Source organism: Chironomus tepperi, unplaced genomic scaffold (assembly GCF_022539635.2).
Source record: "Chironomus tepperi strain 1889 unplaced genomic scaffold, CSIRO-AGI_Ctep_v1 contig_163, whole genome shotgun sequence".
Taxonomy (NCBI): Eukaryota; Metazoa; Arthropoda; class Insecta; order Diptera; family Chironomidae; genus Chironomus; species Chironomus tepperi.
This window is the reverse complement of record NW_027226285.1, coordinates 2,004,447-2,026,293: the sequence shown is the minus strand read 5'-3', so window position 1 is coordinate 2,026,293 and position 21,847 is coordinate 2,004,447. Positions and strand designations below refer to the sequence as shown.

The following is a 21,847-nucleotide window of genomic DNA, read 5'->3' as shown; positions in this document are numbered from 1 at the left end:
GTGGCTTTAATCTGAGAAAAATTGATTCGCCAAAAAGCCCTTATAAAATTTGAATTCAAATTAAGCCGCACTTACAATCATCACAACAGCACTCACATTTGTTTTCGCAATTTTTTAAAAAAAAGTTTGTTGAGACGAATATTATTTAATTACGTATTAATAAGCCAGTGAATTAGTAAAATACAACCATCAATAAGAATCATGACGGAAAATCCATTCAATTTTCATCAACCGCCGATTCATCGAGTGCCAGGAGAAACAAAGATCAAAAATCAGTATGCTTTAAATGATGATTTAACAAAATTAACAAGAAGAGAGTTGTTGGATATTGAAAGTAGACAGCTAAAATTACTACAAAACAAGTAAGGCAGTTAATACTTTAAATTAGATCCAATTTCATAATCTTGCGAATTTTCTAGATCATGGCTGAATAAACTTCCGGACAAAGGTAAAAAGATCCAGGACTTGTATGATCGCGTCGTTAAAGCATTAGAATTCAAAAATGAGGTACAAAATGCAGCTTATCTGTTGTCATCGTTGAGTTTAGGATCAAATAATCTGAATAATCTTGAATGGGAAGGATCAACAGAGCCGCAAAAGAAGCCACAAGTTATTGATAGTGATGACGATGAAGTGGAAAATCCATTAGAAATTCTTGTATCTTCAAATTCAGTATATTCCAATAAGAAAATCATTAAGCAAAAAACAGATGAAAATTCTAAGCCATTAATAACAGAACAGGATATCAAGGAAGCAAAGGAAATACAGAATGGTGAACTTCATTTAGATCCAGTAATAGAGAAAATTTGTAATTATGATAAGAAAGAAATACCATTTAGATTTTTACCTCATAAAAGTACAGAACAACCATGTCCGTTGAAGAAAAAAGACATGAGTCCAAATACAAAGACAGTCAATAAACATGATAACAAAGGTTGTGAACAAATTCCACTTAAAGAATCGATAGTCATGGAACATAAATGTCGAAAAAATAGGCAGGAATCATTAGAGAAGCAAGCTATGGAAAGGCTCGAAGCAAAGAAAAAGGAATTGGAAGCTGCTGGATTGAAGCTATCGGAACCTCCAACAATTATTCCTTCTATGACAAAATATCGATTGCCACCAGACGAATATGATGAAATTATTTTAAGAGATGATGAGGATGATTTGAGTGAAGATACTTTATCAGATGAAGAAGACAAATAAGCTTGTTTTAAACAATTATCTATTTTTATTAACATCAACCAGTAATATATATTTTTTGTTCTACAAAATAATTTATAATGAATAAAATTGAGTCGTTGCCTGACTCGACTGTAACTCAATCTGTGCCATCTTAAATTGTAATCTTTGAAGCCACTTTAATAATGCGTCATTTGCTTTAATATCCACTTCTTCGGGATTAGGTGCAATATCTCGACAATTTTGAAGTCTTACTTGAAGTGTTCCTGACAAATTATTGCAGGACAACAATGGACTCCAAAGTGGAAGTAATTTCGATAAAATTGTTGATCGCGTTTCTTTTAATGCTTCCAAAAGACTCAAAAAGTGCAAATTTACCATCTCGTTAAGTTTTGAATGAGAAATTAAGTAGAAAATGGTTGGAGTTACTTTTACCCAAAATTCAAACAGAATAGATGTAGCTATTGTATCATTTGTATGATGCGATATCTGTTCTAAATAAACAGTCCACAATTGGCACAAAGTAAATGCATGAAATAGAGAAGACATATGAAGGATTGATGTCTTAGATTGTTCCAAAAATCCTGCAAAAATAGTCTGTATATAATCAGCAATGTGACAGGATGCATCTTGTGGAACAGGCTGTGAAAAACTATTGTTCTGTTGTGTCATGTGGAAGTGAGTTTGATGATTATGATGATGATCACGTAGATTTCCTGTTTGTGCTGTATGAGTTAAACTTCCCATTAAAAGCCATGACAATAATCTCATGTGACTAACACATTCTGTAAATTCTTTAGGACCTTGTTGTAAAGTTGTCGGTGCATTATAAAGCCATGGAAGGTATCTAGCAACTGCTCTGTTTTCTTTAGAATTTCCTCTTGACATTTCTAATGCAAGGTACTGTGAAATTGCACCTTTTAAAGCGCCTCCTAATGTATCTTCCGTTAATCCCATTGCACCTGATGACATCGTCGATCCATTCTTAAAGTTCTTGATTTTACTCAAAGTATGAAAATCTGCCAAGAATTCAAGTATATCGTTGAGATATTGACGCATACAATCAGCAGTATTGTTTGAAAACATTGGTGGATTTTCTGGTAAGCCTGCGAATACTTCTTTCGGCAAGTTTCCACCCAAATCTTGTATGATCATTCCAATAAGAAGTAACAAGTTATGATCGGGTATCATTGTCTTAAATTTCAAGCATTGTGCTAGTTCAAAAGCAATTTGTCTAGCAAGTTGATACTTGTCTCGTTCTTTGGTATATGCTCGACTATTTAGACAACATAGTTCATGTACTGTCTTGTGATTAAGGTGAAGATTTTGAACAGCATAACTGAATATTTTAGAAAATGGTTCAAGGATGCTTTTTGGTAGTCCGGGCATTTTAAATACTGATACCATAATACTTAGTAAACTTTCAATTTCGTCCATGCTAGGTAGCATAAACACGATGCGTCTAAATAGAGAGTCAATACCCTGAATTGCTGTTGTCCATATGACTGGTGCATTTAAGCTCTCGATTTGTAAGCACAGCAAATATTCATTCAGGTTTCTCATTATGATTGGCAAATCCAATGGTAATGTCTTCTTATTATTCAATGATTCCATCAGTAAGTTTACTGGACTTGCAGGATGTAATTCAGCAAAATCAAGAAGAGCTAATGCTACACACTTGAAGAATCTTTGACGAACATTTTCTGGATTCTGAGTCAGGAAGATCTGGTAGAAAATACCGTTTGGTGCTAATTGATGAAGAACACATCGAATGAACTGATGAGCAACACTAAAAATTGAAATCATGTTAAGTATGTTCAATAGATCATTAACTATATCAACTTACGCTTGAGAAGCACCAGGCAAGTGTGTTGATGACTCATATTGCCATGAGAAGGTATGGGAATGTGCCATTTTAGAGACAAAGACTAAAATATCCGGCAAGAATGGACATGCTAAAGCAGGTTCACGATGAATGAACGTTCCTAAAAGGACTATAAAGAGTCCAAGTTCTTCATCTGTATATTCTTCCTTTAGTGCGCCACATTCGCTGCATCTATCGGCAGTACACTCATCTCCAATACGGAATACACTTTGTTTTGTCTCTGGATTAGGACAACTTGTTCTATTTGATCCCTCATCTTCATCATCACTGCCTTCATTTAAGAACTGAGGTGCCCAAGATCCTGCATATCTCAAGCGACTGTCTCCACTCTTCCCTAAACCAGCTCTTTTTGTTGTAACTCTTCGTTGATGCTCATCATGACACTTTCCATGTGCCTTTTTAAATGAAGGTGGATGTTCAGGATCATGCATGTGTACATGCGGAGGAGATTCGACGAGAGCAACTTGTTTAATAAGCCTTCGTGGTGAAGTAGCACGTGATGAGTTTGGTGGACTATCAGTTGTCGATTTATCAAGATGATCTTGGGATCTCAAATGACTGATGTCAGGAATGGCGAGACCTTCACGAACTCTATCACACAGAGTATTGACATTTTCCTTGACCATATTTCCGATTGGCAGCAATCTAAGGATTAAATTTTATTAATTCCAATAAGTCATACTGATTTTATTTAGACCTACCTTTCTGGAGTTGGAAATTCCAATTTCACGCTTGTTGGAGTTAAAACTGGTGTTTCAGTTCCATCTGTAGAAATATCGGCATCAGTTTCCGGTGGACTAAGTGGTAAAACATCCATTCTTGATAGAGGACTTTCAGGGGATCCAAAAAGATTACGTCTTTCTGTTGTCTTAATATGTGAAGCAACAAATTTCTTCTGATCATCGGCAGATATTGATGATTGATGTGAGATTCCATTAGTGTCAATAATTCTTTGTTGTCTTCCTAATGCTCGAATTGGAGAGTTGGTCCTTCTCACTGAACTAGTTCCATATCCATTGCTTGTAGTAGTCGGCTGAACAACAGTTGCACGTTGTTGTTTTTCTCCAACAACAGCCGATACTGTACGCAATTGTGATGTTGTTGCTGATGCAATTATATGATGAGCTGTAGATGAATCCTTGCATGTAGTTTGAACAACTTTAGAAGATGGAGGTTGAGTAACTACAATAGCCTTCTGTACATTGACGGGAGGACTTAATATAGCAGATGAGAACATCATTCTCATTCCCTCGGATACACTTTTTGCTGCCAATTCATTTGATGTTGATTTTACCATTGTTTTAGATGCTTTCTTTTTGTCCTCTACTGGCTCAACGATCTTCTTTTTACTTTCAATCTTAAGAGCAGTTGCATGATGATCATCAGACATTCCATCGTCAATACTTTCACCATGAATAGTGCTATCTGATAAATCAGATTCTGGAATAGCGACAAGTTCCGATTCTGTTTCATCACATTCAATGCTTGAATCCTGTGGCTTTCTTATCTGTGCCGTAGCTGTTGGCTTTATTTGTGAATGAGCAGATGGTTCTCTATCATCTGCTTCCATCGTTGGCTCCTTTATTTCCGGACGTCTTAAACTATCTTGAACAAGAATAGTTGTGGGAATCCGTTTACATTGATGAAATTGTGATTGAGATTCAAGTGACATCATGATAATACGAATGAGACTGCTTAATAATGGCTCGGGTATATTATTCAAATTGTATTTATAGAGAATAACGAGTACAGCCATTAACCAATTTTTACGCACTTGTGGCTCAAGAAACCATAAAGAATAAGATGTATTTTGCATAACGTCAAATGTAGCTGGTATAGAGTTATTCGGATAAGGCGAATAAATCAAGAGATGTATAATGAAATTGAATAATGAATCTGACGATCCCATTTCGACATTTTGATCTAAAAATTGTGGTAGATTAGCCATGAAGCTGTTGAATACTGATGAGCATCTTATTCTTGACGAGCTGAATTGGAACATTTTCTCATTTTGGTTAAATCCCATCAATAAATAAACATGTTTCAATACAATAGACATTAATCTGCATGTTGGCTTCTCTTCTGTTGGAAATGCCAAGTCTGGACGTGACATGAATTGCATCAAAAGATGTGTAAGTAGATGTATTGTTTCTTTATCCGTTGATTCCTCTAAATCTATGACTCTGAAGAGACTGCCAGAGAAATTAACCTCGTCATAACCGCTTATGTGACCGTCTACATTTGAAGCATTTAAAAATAGATTTATATTTACTTGCAAAAATGTATTAAGCATAGCTTTGCATAAAACTACAAAGCACGAAACAGGAAAATGATAGATGAGGATGAGTTTTCTACAGTATAATCTAAGGTAATACTACTTGCTTACAGAGTTTATAGTTTATTCATACACGTACTGTGGTTCTCTGACTTAATATTATTGTTTTTGATAAAGTGATCTTATGATAGATAGAATAATCAAGTCTTTCTAGGTCAAATAATAAGTTTCTTTTTTTGAGAACAATTCAATTTGTTAGTTTTGTATTAAGAAAAATAAAGGAATGAACAAAAGGATATAACAAAGGTCCGATATGACAAAAATCACAAGATTTTTGAAAAGATTTTTGTCACTCGGACAACACACAAAGACTAAAGGAAATAGAAAGAGCCAATGGGAAAATTTTGGTCAACATCGAATAGAATCAAATTCGTGTCTTAAATCTTAGAAACAATCATGCTCTAAGACTTACCTGAAGAACCACCATGTTGAGTTGAATAAGACGGTTGATGAAAATGAAAATGAACATTGGTTGGTGAATGTGGAGTTAAAGCGGGTGAGGATGGTGGATAAGGAGATAAGTGATGATGATTGTATTTAGTTGGATGTAAATGATTAAGATTATTGCCGCTATGAGCGGGGGATGGAGACATGGGGGATTGATGGGAATGAGTATGATGCGGAGATGTAGCTAAGTTATGATGATTATGAGCATGATTAGTATTTCCATGTAAAAACTGACCCAGTCCAAAACGAGATGTCTTTCGTTTTAATAATGGCGCCGATATTTGGCGATTGTAAATTTTTTCTTTTTCTGGAACCGAACAAAATGCTATAAATTAATATCATTGTAAGTGCCGTCAATAAATCAAGTTCTCACCAATTTTTGATTCTTGTCGTGGCGTAAAGTTTGCCGGCGCAGACATTGTTCTCTTATATTGCCATTTACCAAACGATGCACTCAATGTTTTTGACATTTTTCGTGACTCTGTCGAGTCTGATGATTGGCTTAATGCTTCACGTGCTTTACAAATCTTATTTGTTAGTATTTCACTTCCATTTTCGGAATTTCTCAAGTCACGAAGGTATGATAAGTCACCATTTTTCTCAAGATTGACTTGTGCCTCGATGAATAATGTATCGAAACGTGACAGGAAAAAGTCCCATGTTAAAATTTTTCGATCAGACAGTGAATTCAACAATTGGTATACTGATTGCAATACAACAGGACGATCAATAATAAATGTGTCAAATTGTGATTCCAGACAGAATAGAAGTGACTGTTGAATAAATTCGATTTAAATTATTTGAAGCTTTTTGTCAGACTGTGGAAATCTGAGTGTCGAAATCCTTCGACATTGAATGTCGAAGGATTCAAAAAACGTCGAAGTGAGTCGAAATTTTAAATTTATTTTGACCGTTATAAAAATCAATGTAAAAGTCTGTAAATTTTCGACTTAAACTGTCACATGAAGCTTGATTTGTTGTTACACAACCTAAATATGATTCAAAGTTTAAGAAAAAAATGAATTTCGTAATAAATTTTCGATTTTCGTGATAAAAATAAATTGGAATTTTTATAACGGTCTTTCTAAATTCAAAAATAAACGGCCATTTATATTTTTGAAAATAAAAATAACTGTCAACTTCGACATTTCCACAGTCTGCTTATTGCCTTTTTAGTATGCGTTACTCACCCTTATGGCTGTGTCGTGAATAGTTCCAAGATAAAGAGTAGCTCGTTGTGCAACATATACATTGATGTCATCCATACTAGCGATCAAGTGGCAGAATGCATTTGCTAGTGCTGTCTGTAAATTTATTTCGCTTCTCAACGGCGTCGAGTCCATAAATCTAGCAATAACTGTTACACGTTCCACTGCTTGAAAACGAACACGCCAATCGGAATGCTGGAAAAATTCTTGTAGGATTTTCCAAAATGCATCACTTCCAACTGGCAAAGTAATGCAATGAAGTAGAACTGGAACGCTCACTTGCGAAATGTTGGAATTTTCAGCATTGCAGAGCTCCCATAAGCTGTAAATTAAAATAATTGATTAAACTGGATATGAAAAGGTCACAAAAATTACTTTTTGATCAGCAAATTTTCCTGGCACCAAATAAAGAACCCTCGATGATCTCTAGCTGCTTTTGTGAATGCATCTCCGTGAAGCACCAATGTATTTAAACATCTCGTTACTGTGAAATTTAATAAACATTTATTAAGGCTTGAAAACATCAAACAACTATAAATCAACTCACATTCATAAAGTATTTCCGGCTTATCGATACTTGGCAATTCAGTCAATAATTGATGAATAAATTGCAAAGTTTGTGGCAATTGCTCAATACAGAATTTAAATTTTCCGACACTGGTGTGCCAAAAGTCACCATCAGAGCTATCATCTGAACTGATATTAGCAATTTCAGCTGAATCTTGTTCAGCACCAACAATTGAAGGCTTTGCTATTTGCACTGTAGCTTGTGCCACATCAGCATCAGATAGAGTAACCGAACGAGCAACAGCAGTTACAATTTTTTCACTTGGGAGCATTGTTGCCAGATCCAAATCGAGTGGGTCAGATACAGTTTCAACTGTTGCAGTCATTATCTATAAATTGAAATTTGATTTGGAAGAATAATGATAAAATGTGCTGTGCATAAATATAGGAACTTTAGATTGACATCATTCAGACTTATCACAAAAAGGATCTTTAATCAAACTAAATGAGTGCCATCGAAAAAAAAGCGAAAAAAATTTTTACGCAACAAAAGCAGTTCCTTTTTAAGGAAATCATATAAGATCAATTATTGGTTAACAAATAAGATAAGTATACAGTCATAAACATTAACAAATTTAAAAATCAAAACAAATGGAGTATTTACATTGAATTACGAAATTGGACAAATTTATCTTCCAAAATTATGTATGCTGCTTTTAGCTTTTGTGTATTTACATTATAGAATACCATCGATAATATGATATATATACATTTTATCATCCGCAAGTATGAATATCACACAAAATTTTGATTGATTAAACGAAGAATATATATAGAGAATATATATGCCATATATATATATACAAAAGGAGGAAACAGCGGAAAGAGAGAGAAAATAGAAAGTAGAGTAGATAGATTTATGATTTAAAGGATGAATATCCTTATCATTTGACTCAAAAAAATTACAGATTTACAACATTCATAAATGTATTTATAGATTATTATTTTTAAAAGGTTTAAGGTATGTTCATGATTATTTTTTAGATATTTAGATATTTATATCCATCAATTATAAAACACATATTAATTAACGTTCATAATCATTCTGTTTGATTAGATTTTAATATTTCTACCTCATCTGTCGCTTGAACTATTTTCGCAATGTCCTTATCGTTATTATCATTCATCTATAAATTTAATCAATTAAAAGAAAAATTTAAGAATTTGCAACTAAGGAATATCTAAGAGATTTTTGTTTGTTTTTTATCGTAAAATTAAGAAAATCAAACGATAACGCATGAAAGATTCAGGTATAAATTTAGTCACTTACAGAGCACACATGTGGCATTTGCATCTGTAAAATAAAGGAACTCTAAAGATCAGAAATTTGAGAGATTTAATGTTTTTACATACCAAAACATTCCCAATCGAAAATGGTTGTTGCTCTGGAACCTGCACAGCGACGGGTCCTGAAAAGTTTAATTTGTGCGTCATTAGTAATTTTGTGTCTGTAATCCAATTTTTTGTATCATTTGGTGTCTCAAAAAAAAATCAAATTTTACTTTAATCAGCTCTAATTTATCTTTACTTTAATGCAAAAATCTCAAACTTTAGAAAAAGAATTTTTTTTATTAAGTTAAGTAAAAACAGATGAATAATGGAACTAAATATTGAGCAATGTTTCTTCATCAATTAATTAGTGTACTAAGTATGTAAATGAGAAATCAAAATGTTTCAAATCTAATATTTAAATGAATGATTTATCTTTTTTTATTTTATATGTTTTAATGACAGGAAGCTTAACTTAAAATCAGAGCTGGAAGTCGATCCGGATTTTGTATTGAAAAGTCGACTTAAGTTGACTCAACTTCATACAAAATTCAAATTGATTTCAAAGTTGACTAGGATTTCGTTTGAAAAAGTCAATTCAAGTTGATATGACTCGATACAAAATTCAAGTCGATTTCGAGCTCTGCTGATAATTTACAGATAAAAAAGAGATAGGAAAAAGTAAAAAATAAGGACAAAAATAGTTAAAAAAAAAAAACATAAAAAAGAAGTAAAAATATTAAAGAAAATCTCAAAGGCTCCAAATTTTGTTATAAAAAAGTAAGCTTTTGGCAAAATATTCAATTTGCAAAGCACCATTCAAGCCATTTTGATTTGGATATAGCTAGTTATCAAATACTATTACTGGCAATCGACGTTATTAGAAGTCATAGAATCTTAAGTTTTGCAAATTAGTGATAATCTCATGAATCCTAGACTACAAAATTCTCATTAAAATCAGACTATAATTGCATGTCGTTTCTAGACAGACCCTCAATAAATGTGAAAAAGTTATTCAAAAGGCTTCATCATTGGAACCTTCAGTGATTGATATACAAATTAATAGACATATATAAACAAACGACAGCAGACTCAGAATCATGCACGGCAAGATATGATTGTCAACAAATAAAATATATGAAATGTAAAGCTTGACATGAAGAACAGAATATGTCGAAACAAAAATTCTTTACAATAAATTCGAATATCATGCGAGACTTGCTATATATATACTTATATCCACATATTTAATAAAATAATTAAGCATAAACAGATTAAGAATGAAACAAAGTTAATCAACAATTTCACAAACATTGGAAATTTCATCAAATTATTATTATTTTTTTTTTGTCTGTAAAACTTTGTTCTTCATTTTTATACCAAAAAATTCTTAAAAATTTCTTTTTTTTATATCTTAATTTGCAATTTGTTTTGATGAAAAATTCACCTGCGAAGATTAGTAAATGATTGCCACCTCCATCTAATTCATCACAATTATTTTTGTTGGGGGGATATTTTTAGTAGTGGTAGTGGTAATAAATAGTAGAAGTAATCACATTATATATAAAAGAACACACATAAAATATACACATTATATATATATAGAGAAGATTAAAAAAATATATTTTTTATGTATATTTGAGGAATTTGAAAAAGAAAATTTTCATATTTTAGTAAATTTTTTAAGAGAGTTTTCATTTAATTTTTTGAGTCTAAAAATCATACGAATGTGAATGAGGGTTGGGTTGGGTATTTCTTATGAGCAATTTAGTGTGCATTGTTTTGGTATCAAAAATAAATATATGTAAGGGTTGGCTATTCATCTATGAGTGTGTATTTTGTGACCTCCTCGGAAGCAGTTCTTGAAGCAATTTACTTGTGTATTTAACTATTCTAATGTCTTTTTACTTCCAACCAATTTTAAAAAAAAGTTTGTGGAAATTTATTCTGTTTGTTTGTGTCTTTGACTGTGTAATGTGGAATGTTTCTATTTGAACTTAACTATCCAAATTGAAAATGTGCCTGAATAATTAAATTCAATTACAAACCTGCAAGTGATGTTATACCACCGAGAGGTCCGAGTGGAATTGGCAGTGCTGCCATGCTGAATGACACATCTCGATCTCGTTTATTATGATCTTTATCAGTATCTACGAGCTTTTCATCATCAAATGTTTCAATGACTGGAGGCGGCTGTATAACAAAAATATTTTTAATGTCAAGCTGTATATGGTTGAATATTACTTACATCTGGCTGTCTAATTGGATCTTTTGGAGCCAAAAATTGAATAATTTTAGTGGCTAGCTGATGCCACATGATGAACGCCTCGCATATCAAACAATCGGTCTGTAGATACTTATTTAATAAATACAGTTCACAATAAATGGAACTAAATTAATTAACTTACTTTTTCACTACAAACGTGACTTCCTGGTCCCATTGTTTTCACGCCAGCTGTTGCTGTTATCATACATTTTAATAATCGACATACATTATCGCACATGTGCGTATTGATCCCTTGATATTGTTCAATATCTTGGAGTTCCATTTGTTTTAATAAAATATCAAGCATAAGAATGCAACAAGTGAGATTATTTTCGGAATCGGTTGAGAATTCTTGTGGACGATTTGTTGGTGCTTCATCATCGGATATTGCTGAATCGGAAATTGAATCGTCTTCAACAACAGGTGCTGTAAAGGATAGAATAATAAGTAATATAAATTGATTATCAATAATATTAATAGCTTACATATTGAACTCCTTCGAGGAGCAGCTCCTTGTGCCAAATGATCTTTATCTCTGACATTCTGCTTATCTCCTTTAAGATTCTTGTCCTTCATTGCCTCATGTTGAACACCATGTTTCATAATCCTTACTCCATCCCCAAACATTGTGAATAATTGGTTAAGTGGAATTAAAATTTCTAATCTTGTCAGAACTTGAAGCCAATGCAGTGCTTGCATTTGAACCTTTGCTGTTGTTTTCTCAAATCTTATTGTAATAAAATTATACATTTTATTGGCATCAAAGCCAAGTGGATCGAGAATTTTCCTTAAAACTATTTTTAATTCCGATAATTCCTTTTCTGGCACGTCATTTGTTACACTTTCCATCCAATGCGGCATAACAGTTTCCCAAATTTCTTGTGTTATTATTTCATACGGAACTAGGCATATAAGTCTTTGAAGTCCTTCCTTTAAATGCTGAGTTCTTGAGGCCAAAGTATCCCAATGACCTCCAACTCGAGCATATTCTGGTGGATGTGGAAGTAAGCAATTGATGAAGACTTTGTCGTGGGTTTTCAAAATTTCCTTTAAAAATCCACAGACATGATCAATTTTTAATTTCTCTAAAGTGCTTTCAACACCAACTTCATTGGTATATGCTGTTATATGGAACCAATGGAACAGCATATTCAACAATCTACCCAAAATTTCGATGGGTGTATCAACAGTTGGAGAACATCTTCCAACTAAAAGCCAAATTCCATATTTTCCTAATTGTTGTCTGTCTTCATTGGAAATATTATCATGTGCCCTTCCTTCAATCGTTAAAATTGAATCCTTAGATAAATCTAAATTCAGTGGCTTTGCTTCGCGCAATAAACTAACAATTGCCTCAATCATATACCCTGTACATTCTAAATCCATTTGCCATGTTGGAAGTAGAGAACGATGATAAATGTGATCGACTCCACGTTTTGCATTATGCCTGTTTGTATGACATTGATTGCAATACCTTATTGGGTGATTTCCATTATAGCTAATGCACTCTGTTGAGAAGCAAATAGAAAATGCTGACTTATCCGATGAACGACAGTTTTTGTTTTCGCATATCATTGAGACTTGTGCCATCGGATGTACAATATCTTTGAAAGCTATACTTGGATGTTCACGATGTATTGAATTGGCACATTCAATACAGCAATATAATGGTGGTGGATTTTCATTCGAATGAAGTATTGAGACATTATGATCATAGCACACTTTCGAAGCTTCTGCATTTCCAGTCGAAGTACAATTGTCACGTTGACATACAAATGGTATTAAATCATCTGTGGAAAAAGCAAAATTGCATTTGGTATATTGAAAAAGTTGACTCAATGACTTTATAAGCTAATCACTTACTATTGTATTTCACAAGAAGAACTTTCCTGTCAAATAAGTTGGCATCAAAAGCTGGCCAATAATAGAATAACAATTTAGCTGCTACAGATCTAGCAGTAGATGTTCCATAAGCAATAACACATAATATATCTCTAACTACATTGTGTTTTAAGGACATCAAACATTCAAGTAGTTGACAATGATGTGCTGGATTATTAGAATAATGGAAAACAAACATTATGACAGATGATACAGATGCTGAAGATTGGCATATTAATGACTCTTGATCTCCTTGACGTGTTATTGTAAATGGTAGAATATAGTAGCATAGATAGTTGATAATGTCTTGATATAAAAGATGTGGTAATACTGAGAATAATGATGCACATAAATATGGTAAGTTGTCTATTACATCTCGATCTAAGAATGGCAAAATACATCCCATAACTTGAAGAATGGCTTTGCCAAACACTGTGAAATAGATTTATTGTTTTAGAAGCATTCCTATGTCGAAAGACATGTAGACTTACGTGATATTCCATATTGTATATTAGGTGTAACATCAATCTATATTCAAGGATGAGATATAGTTAGTTCCTGACATCAAGATCAAGTAGATGTTTATACTCACCAACATACAGATAGCATTATAGAGATTAGAATATTCTAGATTAGGATAGGACGCCATTCGGGTTTGATCCATTTCAGGATCTTTAATCATAACTAGCGGTGAATTACGAACATCTTTCAGAACAGCTGAAATGTGAAATTCAATTTATCAAACTTCTGTTATCAATCCTCTCATATTGGAAACTGCTTATCATGAATCATTCAACAGGTTGTTGAATATCCACGTGCTTTCGCAGCTTCCAAGAGAGAAAGTTTCATTTGTTGATACTCACTGAGCAAGGTTTGAGAGAAATATTTGAGAGTGTTTGCTATATCAGAGCCTGAAGGAAGTGGAACAGTATTGTGTAGGAGACGTTGATGATAGTCATGAAGGCAACGAAGCTTTGCCTGAACTATAATTTGAGGAATGAATTGATGAATTAGATATTTTAAGTTTGGAAGAGATTTTCGATGGATTTTAATTTACATGCTGCTTAAAAAACTTCAACAAAGCATTCAATTCAAACTTGTCATAGGAAAAATTTTCAAGTCACAGAATCATGTCCGCCATTTTTGATATTTTTCATCTTCATCAGAATCAATTTTTTGAAAGTTTAATACTTACAGGCAGCGGCTCTCGTACCCATATTGATGAGTTGTACTCTAAATGACATTTATTTTAGTTTCATATAATCCACTTCCACTTATCATTAAACTTTATCAGCCGTAAACAGCTCAAAATATTTTCCATTAAGCTTTCGAGATAAGAAATGGAAAAAAAAATCAATTTTTTGGATTTCCTGACTGCTTTTTGTGTGGATTAATTTGTAGTATAATAAAAATTAATGGAACAATCAACAAAAGAAAGGAATTAAGTAGTCAAATAGCAGAACTAATATTGAAAAAAATTCAGAACTCCATCAATTTTTATTACGTAATAAAAGTCACACCCAATGAACGCACCAAAAATTGCTTCATCGACACTTAATCACTCACTTTCCACTCAATTCATTTCAATAGTTTGAAATGCTTCTATTTATAGCCACAAAAATTCACCAAACAAGCTTTAAAATTTGAAAATTTAATAAAATCTTTTTTCACATTTTTTCTTTCATCCGTTCCAGATGAAAGAAAAATGGAAAATGTCTGAATAAATCTTTATGTACGAGAAGTAAGAATGAAAAAAAATCCCTGATTTTCTCTCTCTCTTTTGTGCGTCTTCCATCTGCCATGGAACTCCACAATATCTAATTGACCTGAAAACAATGTTTTTTTACTCACTTTTCTCCCAGAGAAAATGTTTTTGTTGTGCTTTTCAGCACATGCACATGTGAAAAATCATCTGTATGAAAACAAATTGGCAAGTGGAGAGAAAGAAAATTGAGGGCAGATGTGGATGTGGATGAGTTTGAGTGTAAACAGAGAGGAAAATTGACATTACGCAGATGCGGGGATAATCAGCTGTGAAAGCACGTGCATAAAATTATGCATAGTTGTGATTTGATGTGAGAGCATTCAGTGTTGAATTATTTCCAGTGCTGTCTTGCTTCTAATGCTGTAAAGGCAGTGTTGTTTAAATTTTATTGTGCCACGACACACCTTGATCGCACAATTTCATGCAGTTCATGTCCAAATTTTTGAGACACACAGGGCCGCGACACAAAGTTTGAGCAACACTGTTTTAGGGATAATAACAAAATTTAAAAATTTTCAAAGTCTACTATGTTTTTTTTTTTTTTGATAAATAAAATCAACAACTTCATTTATTCAAACTAAATTCATTTCATTTACAACATAAAAATGCCTACTGTGGCATTAAATTCCTCAAAAATAAGTAATTACAGTTTTTCCATTCTCAATAAATATTTTTGTTGAATTATTTGTAAATAAATAAATAAATTGTCTATTATAATGGATTGGAGAAGTTTTACGACTCGCTTCATCATTCTTCATAAAATTACCTTTTCTATAAAAGCTAAGTTTTCGACTTTTTTCTAATCTTTTGAGTAAATACTTCTTCGAAATTATCGTCCAAATTGCAATGCTTATTGGATACTTATTTTGTAAGCTTTTTATCCATTCAATATTATTCCCATCAATCAATTTACTGTTTTCCGGATCATTTAAGGCTGGCAATGAAAACAGAATAACCGTACCAGTAGATTGATTGCATTGGGAATTTCCATTGCTTTTGCTTCATGCTTTATCTAAAAATGTAAGTTAGTTTTAAAATTCTTTAAAATGCAAAGAAGTGTTGCTTCAATTTATATGAACAATTTCTGGATTCTTTTAAAAAGTAAGGGTCGAGGGTATCTCTTCGATCTGGGTTTTGTAAGAGGTATTACTATGAATCCTATGTTGTACAATATTGCTTATCTTTTATTATTAAAAAAGGGATTTTCTTGAAATACTTGCAATTATTTCTGTAACTTATAAAAGCAGGAATTTAAAAGCCTTTAACTGGATATAGAATTGAATTGAATTGTAATTAGACTTAATTATGATCTTAATTGTTTGAAGATTGTAAACAAACTAAGAAATCTTCAATAGAGGGTATTAACCACCATAAAAAGGGGAAAATCAACTAATAAAAGTTGCATAGATAATTCAAATCTAAAATAACCGTTCACATATTCTCAACACATTTATTGTTCACATGAATTTGGATACAACACTAGAAAAGTTTTGAAATTTGTTTTGTATATAGGTAGTGTATGCAAATAGACTAAGAGACAAGAATGAGAAAGGAAAGAAAAATAGTTTTTTTTTCATTAAAAAGTTGGAAAGTTGGATTTACAGATCAAAAAACTTGATGAAAATTTATCAATCGAAAATTCATTTTCTAAGCTTAAGGTCCGTAAAATTTATTATCATTTCTAAAGTTCTCGGTTGATTTATAAAATATTTTTTTTTTATTGTTTCATTTCTGGAAGTTTTGTGAAGTTTTTGATTTTGCTTCCCTGCCATGCATAGAAGAGTAATAATAATAAATTTTGAGAGGAGTTTTAGATGATAAGCTTCAAAAATTAATCTAGTTGGATAGTCTGTTAATAAATATATAGTTTGTTCCAATAAATACAAATAATTCAATTGCTTTAAATTCAACAACATAAATTGAAATTGTACACAACTTTTTGTCTTGTTTGAGTTCACTTCTGCTTGTTATTTTTGTTATTCACTACTGGCTTGTTATTTATGAACTTGTTCTCTCCATGGATCAGTTTCTCTATACAATCGATTAACATTATCATGCAACAATTTTTCCTGTTCTGTGAATAAAAAAGTATTGGAATAAAATTACAAGCTACAAGTCACAGTGCAATAAAAATTCATGATTTATGCTATAGATGGATATTTATCGACATGAAATTGATTTGGATGTTGTACACAAATAAATATTATTACCTTTTGATATATTCAAAATATGGCTTTGCTTTTTAAGAAAGTCACAGCATAGGTCACGACTTAAACCAAATGCGTGCATGTTGCACGTTAAACTACTGCTTGACATAAATAAAAGTTAATGTTGATTGAATTAGTGCTTTTTGAATTGCTATTTAACAAGCTTTAGTGATCTGAGTTATAGGAAAAATGTCCTTCTTACTAACTTGTTGAGACATAACTTCCAATTTTTCAAACTTAGATCACTATGCTTACTATCTTTGTGACTCACCCTAACTGTGTAAATGCTACGTTCGTGCTTTCCTGTAATTTTTTCTCATTTACATCAAAACTATTGTCTTTACCGCCAGCATTTGTTGAGCTTTTCGAACGATTTATTTTGCGTATATTTCGCAATCGTAAACTATCACTAGATCTTGTGGTATTTGTGTGTTGTGTATCACTACTCGAACTAGATGTGCTCGATGTAAGAGACGTTTCAGAAATTGAACGCGATGGCTGAGTCTTGCGTTCATCACGCTGTAATAAGGCATCTTTTGCATCTTCCATTGCATTTGATTGCAAGGTACGTGAAGCTTCATTATTAGCTGATGCAGATAGTGCAGTTGTTTTTGGAACTCTATCTTTCTGTAAGGCATAGAAAAGTGCTGCATTCCAAAAGCGTAATGTGTGCCATATTGGTTGATCGCGCAAATAGTTAAATAAATATTCACGATAAGGATCACAGCCTGGTACTTCTACCTCTTGATAGAACGTAAAGCACAATGACATAATATGTTTTGCTGGTAGAAAATCTTCACATTCTTTGCATTCAAATAGAACTATGGCAAAATATTGTATTAAAGCATAAAATGTCGTCTCACTCACTCGCTTTGTCTTTGTCCTTTGTGCACTAACAAAGCGTGCGAACCACATTCTACCCGATCCGACCTGTTTTGTCGTTGAATTATTCATTTTGTAAATTAAAATAAAATAAAGATTTAGTGACGCTAACTTTATGTTTTCTATTACATTTCGCACACACAAATTGATATTTTCTTTTACTTACCCTCGCGTATTGCCCAAATTGATGCTTCAATTCTAACGTTATTGCCAATGAATCAGTAAATAATATCGACACAAATCGCCTCATAAATTCAAAAACAGCTTCGTCAGCAGAACAATCCATGCTTATCGATGAACAAGACGGTCCAACTGACTCCGATTCAGACTTATGCCACATTTTAACTTCTAACGAATCAATGCTATTCCCGTCGCAGAGACTCAAATTGTCTCCGCTCTCGCTAGTTATCGTCGAGCAACTGTTTGCCGGAATTGCTAACAAATTATTTTCTTTTGTAGTTAGCGTTTTAGAACTCGCAACTTTTGCGGTAGTATTATTGTTATTAATAATATTATTACTATTGCTAGCATTTATAGGATGATGACTGATTGCTGAAACGTTATTTTCGATCGATTCATGTTTAATATGATTCGCAACATTATCAACAACGACAATGGGCGATGATGATGATGGTGATGGGACAACTGGATCTTTCGTACTTACTACATTAATGCTATCTGCAAAATTTGCATGACAATTTTTTTCTATGTGACTCAAATATACTTTTTTATGTGATTTTTTTTTTTATATCTGATTTCGATTTTTCATATTCGTAACAATGTAATTTTTTTTATTTTCATGCAACTGACAATTCAGCCGGTGGTGGTAATGAATGATTAATAGCAATGATGATTGATGATAAATTTCCTTCTATTTTGAATTTATTTCCGATTGAATTTTCATTAACTTTTTTTTATTTTTTTTTTTATCAAAAATGCCAAAAGAAAAAGAAAGAAAAAAAAATTTGCCAAAGAAAATTTAAAACGAATTCAGATCATGTCTAGTAATATTCTACATATGTGAGGGTAATTTAATGTCGATTTGATAAATTGTGTAATATAAAACTAAGCAGGAAGATGTTATGTGCATTTTTCCTTAAAATGTTAGCATTTTTGACCTAGCGATTATACAATATTTGTAACGGTTATTTGAAATTCAAATTCAAATTCATTCGTAGCCAACTTCAGGTATGTTTACAAATTAAATTTCATTAAATATCGAATTTAGGAATGATTACAAGATTTAAGACTATGTGATGAGGCAATAACTCAATAAAACTGATCTATACAATGTCTTAGCAGCCAACCGGACAAAATGTTTCATAAAGTTCCATTTCTTTCAAAAATGCTCTTAAAAATCAGAAAAATGCACAGCAAAATGTAATCCAACTTACTGGCTATAAAGGCAGGCTGACGATATCTGCCAGACAGAATTTCTTCGTGAGCTCGACGCTCCTTAACTCGTCGCAGCTCATAATCAATTATGTGGTCGTTGAGTGAATATTCAGTGTTTGTTGTTTTTTCATGCTGCTCTCTCAACTTTTTCCTTAATTTTGCTTCATTAACATTTTCAGGTGTTTCCGTCGATGTTGAAGCGAAACTTAGTGCCGCATCAATCTAAAGTTTGCGTGAATCATAAATGAAAAATAAAGGAATGAAAATTGCTGTTGAGCATTCAAAAAAGTTTTAACTGTATTTTTTCGGAAGTTTAATATTGTTGTACTTTAAATTAGTGTGCTTATTATTCGCAGGAGGTTTTAATTGTAAAAATATAAAAAGAAACTTTTTTGGACTATTTTTGTTTAATAAATATTGTAGTCTGACAGGTGCCTTGTACTTTTTTGATTGTATATACGCAATTCATCAGAATCAAAATATTTTTATTTTCAACATTTTAAGTCTGAAACTTTATTGTCTATCTCCCCGTAATTGCGTTCTAAATTCATCGCTGAGTTCTTTTTTGTTGATTCAAGTCACTAAAGCGTACGAAAATGTTCATCAATATTTTGGTTTATTTGAAATAAATGAAAAATATTTGAATATTGGCAAATAGCAATTTTAGGATAATTATTTCATCATAAATATTTTCGGAACTCGATTTTGACATGCCGTCTTCAGTCTCTTTTTTGTAATAACATTAAAGTATCGAAATAGCTGAATGTTTGACTTTAATGCTGTTTTTCTTTTTAGACATTTAGAATAAAATAACAACTTGAATAGGATTTTGGCAATTTTTTGGAGTGGTTCTCAATCAGAAACAACAGCTTTAGAGGATAGGATTAGAAGTTTGTGCTTCGAACTTAAGAAGAGGTCGTTTTCTTTTTAAGAGGAGGCTGACTAGGGAAGAGTGGGTCATTGACATCCAGAGCTGGACTATGACGATTCGCGACTAATAATTGTTTAATGAGTGACGGAGAGCCACGATCTTAGGTCCGAATAATTAGGTACCGAAGTACCACAGCATTCTCCCACCGAGTCACTTCGACTCACCAACCTTACTGAACTTCCCCATACCAAATTCTTGGAAAATCAACTCAAACCTGTAGATGATATTAAGTATGACTAATAATCATCCTTTCCAATTAATACTAAATATATAATTATTAATTTTGTAGATTCTCCCCAAAAAGAACTTCCTAGCTTTGATTAATGATTGTTGATGCTGTGGATATATTTTTCTTTGGTAATAAAATCATTTACAACTCGGCCTTGCTAGAGCTTCATAAGTATTTGCAAACAGTATTAGGCTTTCAGATCAAGTTGATTTTATTTTGATTGCTGTATTGACAGAAAGGCTATTGCTGTTTCTGCAAAAACAGCTTCGATCAATATTCTTAATAAATATAGGGTAATGACTTTCTGATGGTTGCTGCTAGGTTGGGAGGTATAAAACTCGTATTTTAGTCTTCCTTATTGAATGACCCATAAAAGGTCCTAAATAGAATTCTATATTGGGGTCAAAACTTGAAATTGTTTGAATTCAAGCCAAAAAACTCTAACCGCATCACTAGTAAATTTGTAAGAAGTTCCAAATATATTGATTTATGTAGTCTTATTGGCATTCCAGTCACAAAAATTGAATCTTAATTTTCATTTATCGAGAGCATCCTAAAGTCTATTCATTCATAAAAATGTTGTGTATTTTTCAATTAGGATGGAAATAATAATTATGCTACACATATCATGCTCGTCTATGATATATCCATACGATAAAATAAATAAAATGTTAATTAAGAATTCATATCAAGTTCAAATGAACGCTCGCACACTCGTGTATATTTTTCAATTATCGATTTTAAAATTTTTTCTTCTCTCTCTTCCTTCTTCTTCCGTTTCAGTTCCGAAAAATACGCCTTACATAATCAAAATATATGCACAATACGGATGAGGAATTAAGGGAAAGTTAGTCACTTGTCTTGATAACATATCACACAAACCTTATTGGATATTCCTGAAATGAATTGCTTCTTATATTCGGAGCTAGTGCCAAGGACAGAGAAGAATTTCTGTTTTAAATTTTTCGGTGTCTGTCCCATAAATGCTCGTACTTTTGAGCTTCCTTTTCCTTCACCACTCATGATTATTTGCTATTATTTGATAATATTATAATTTTTCATAGCATTTCCTATCTAAATGAACTACAATAATTCACAATTCACAGGTTGCAAAAAAAATCCGAAATTAATCATTTTTATCACGCAAAAACTATCTACTCGAGTGCTCACTACTATTGCGACATTTGCTTCCTTTCTTTTTTTAATTTTTTCTCCGTGCAATACGGTCGAATTGAGGATTCTCGCTTTCCTGATGAAAAAATTGCAGTCGCGTTGGCGCTTTTCCTTCTGGAATGAATGTTATGGATTTTTATGGAAGTATTCATTGTCCTGTTCATGATGAGATTATTTGAATTTTTGTATGAAAAGCTTGATGTTGCTTTATAAACATAGAATTCT

At 32.4% G+C, this 21,847-nt stretch overlaps 3 protein-coding genes across 5 annotated transcripts; 1 reads left to right on the top strand and 2 right to left on the bottom strand.

Annotated features, from left to right (window-relative positions):
* Positions 1-62: 62 nt before the first annotated feature.
* Polr2M (RNA polymerase II subunit M) lies at positions 63-1,325 on the top strand. The gene is made up of 2 exons (XM_070637823.1): positions 63-362; positions 420-1,325. The coding sequence occupies exons 1-2, from the start codon at positions 202-204 to the stop codon at positions 1,204-1,206; spliced, it is 948 nt and encodes a 315-aa protein (XP_070493924.1). The 5' UTR covers positions 63-201; the 3' UTR covers positions 1,207-1,325.
* unc79 (UNC-79 domain-containing protein) lies at positions 1,209-14,729 on the bottom strand. Of its 3 annotated transcripts, none has more exons than XM_070637820.1 (22): positions 14,574-14,729; positions 14,236-14,365; positions 13,904-14,023; positions 13,633-13,757; positions 13,532-13,568; positions 13,023-13,472; positions 11,645-12,949; positions 11,302-11,585; positions 11,142-11,249; positions 10,942-11,086; positions 10,341-10,373; positions 8,978-9,033; positions 8,895-8,918; positions 8,698-8,751; positions 7,605-7,953; positions 7,433-7,541; positions 7,040-7,379; positions 6,223-6,622; positions 5,815-6,156; positions 3,769-5,302; positions 3,029-3,712; positions 1,209-2,971 (listed from the first exon to the last, which is right to left on the bottom strand). In XM_070637820.1, exons 2-22 carry the CDS (start codon positions 14,282-14,284, stop codon positions 1,279-1,281), a joined length of 8,241 nt encoding a protein of 2,746 aa, XP_070493921.1. In that variant the 5' UTR covers positions 14,285-14,365; positions 14,574-14,729; the 3' UTR covers positions 1,209-1,278. The 3 variants fall into 3 exon arrangements, with proteins under 3 accessions (XP_070493921.1, XP_070493922.1, XP_070493923.1); XM_070637821.1 differs by having other exon boundaries at positions 11,142-11,240; XM_070637822.1 differs by lacking the exon at positions 8,698-8,751 and having other exon boundaries at positions 6,085-6,156; positions 11,142-11,240.
* Positions 14,730-15,409: 680 nt separating this feature from the next.
* On the bottom strand, positions 15,410-21,723 carry LOC139088488 (uncharacterized protein KIAA0513). Its single transcript, XM_070637733.1, has 6 exons — positions 21,332-21,723; positions 19,289-19,511; positions 18,061-18,572; positions 17,284-17,942; positions 17,016-17,110; positions 15,410-16,879 (listed from the first exon to the last, which is right to left on the bottom strand). The coding sequence occupies exons 1-6, from the start codon at positions 21,470-21,472 to the stop codon at positions 16,800-16,802; spliced, it is 1,710 nt and encodes a 569-aa protein (XP_070493834.1). The 5' UTR covers positions 21,473-21,723; the 3' UTR covers positions 15,410-16,799.
* Between the last annotated feature and the right edge of the window lie 124 nt (positions 21,724-21,847).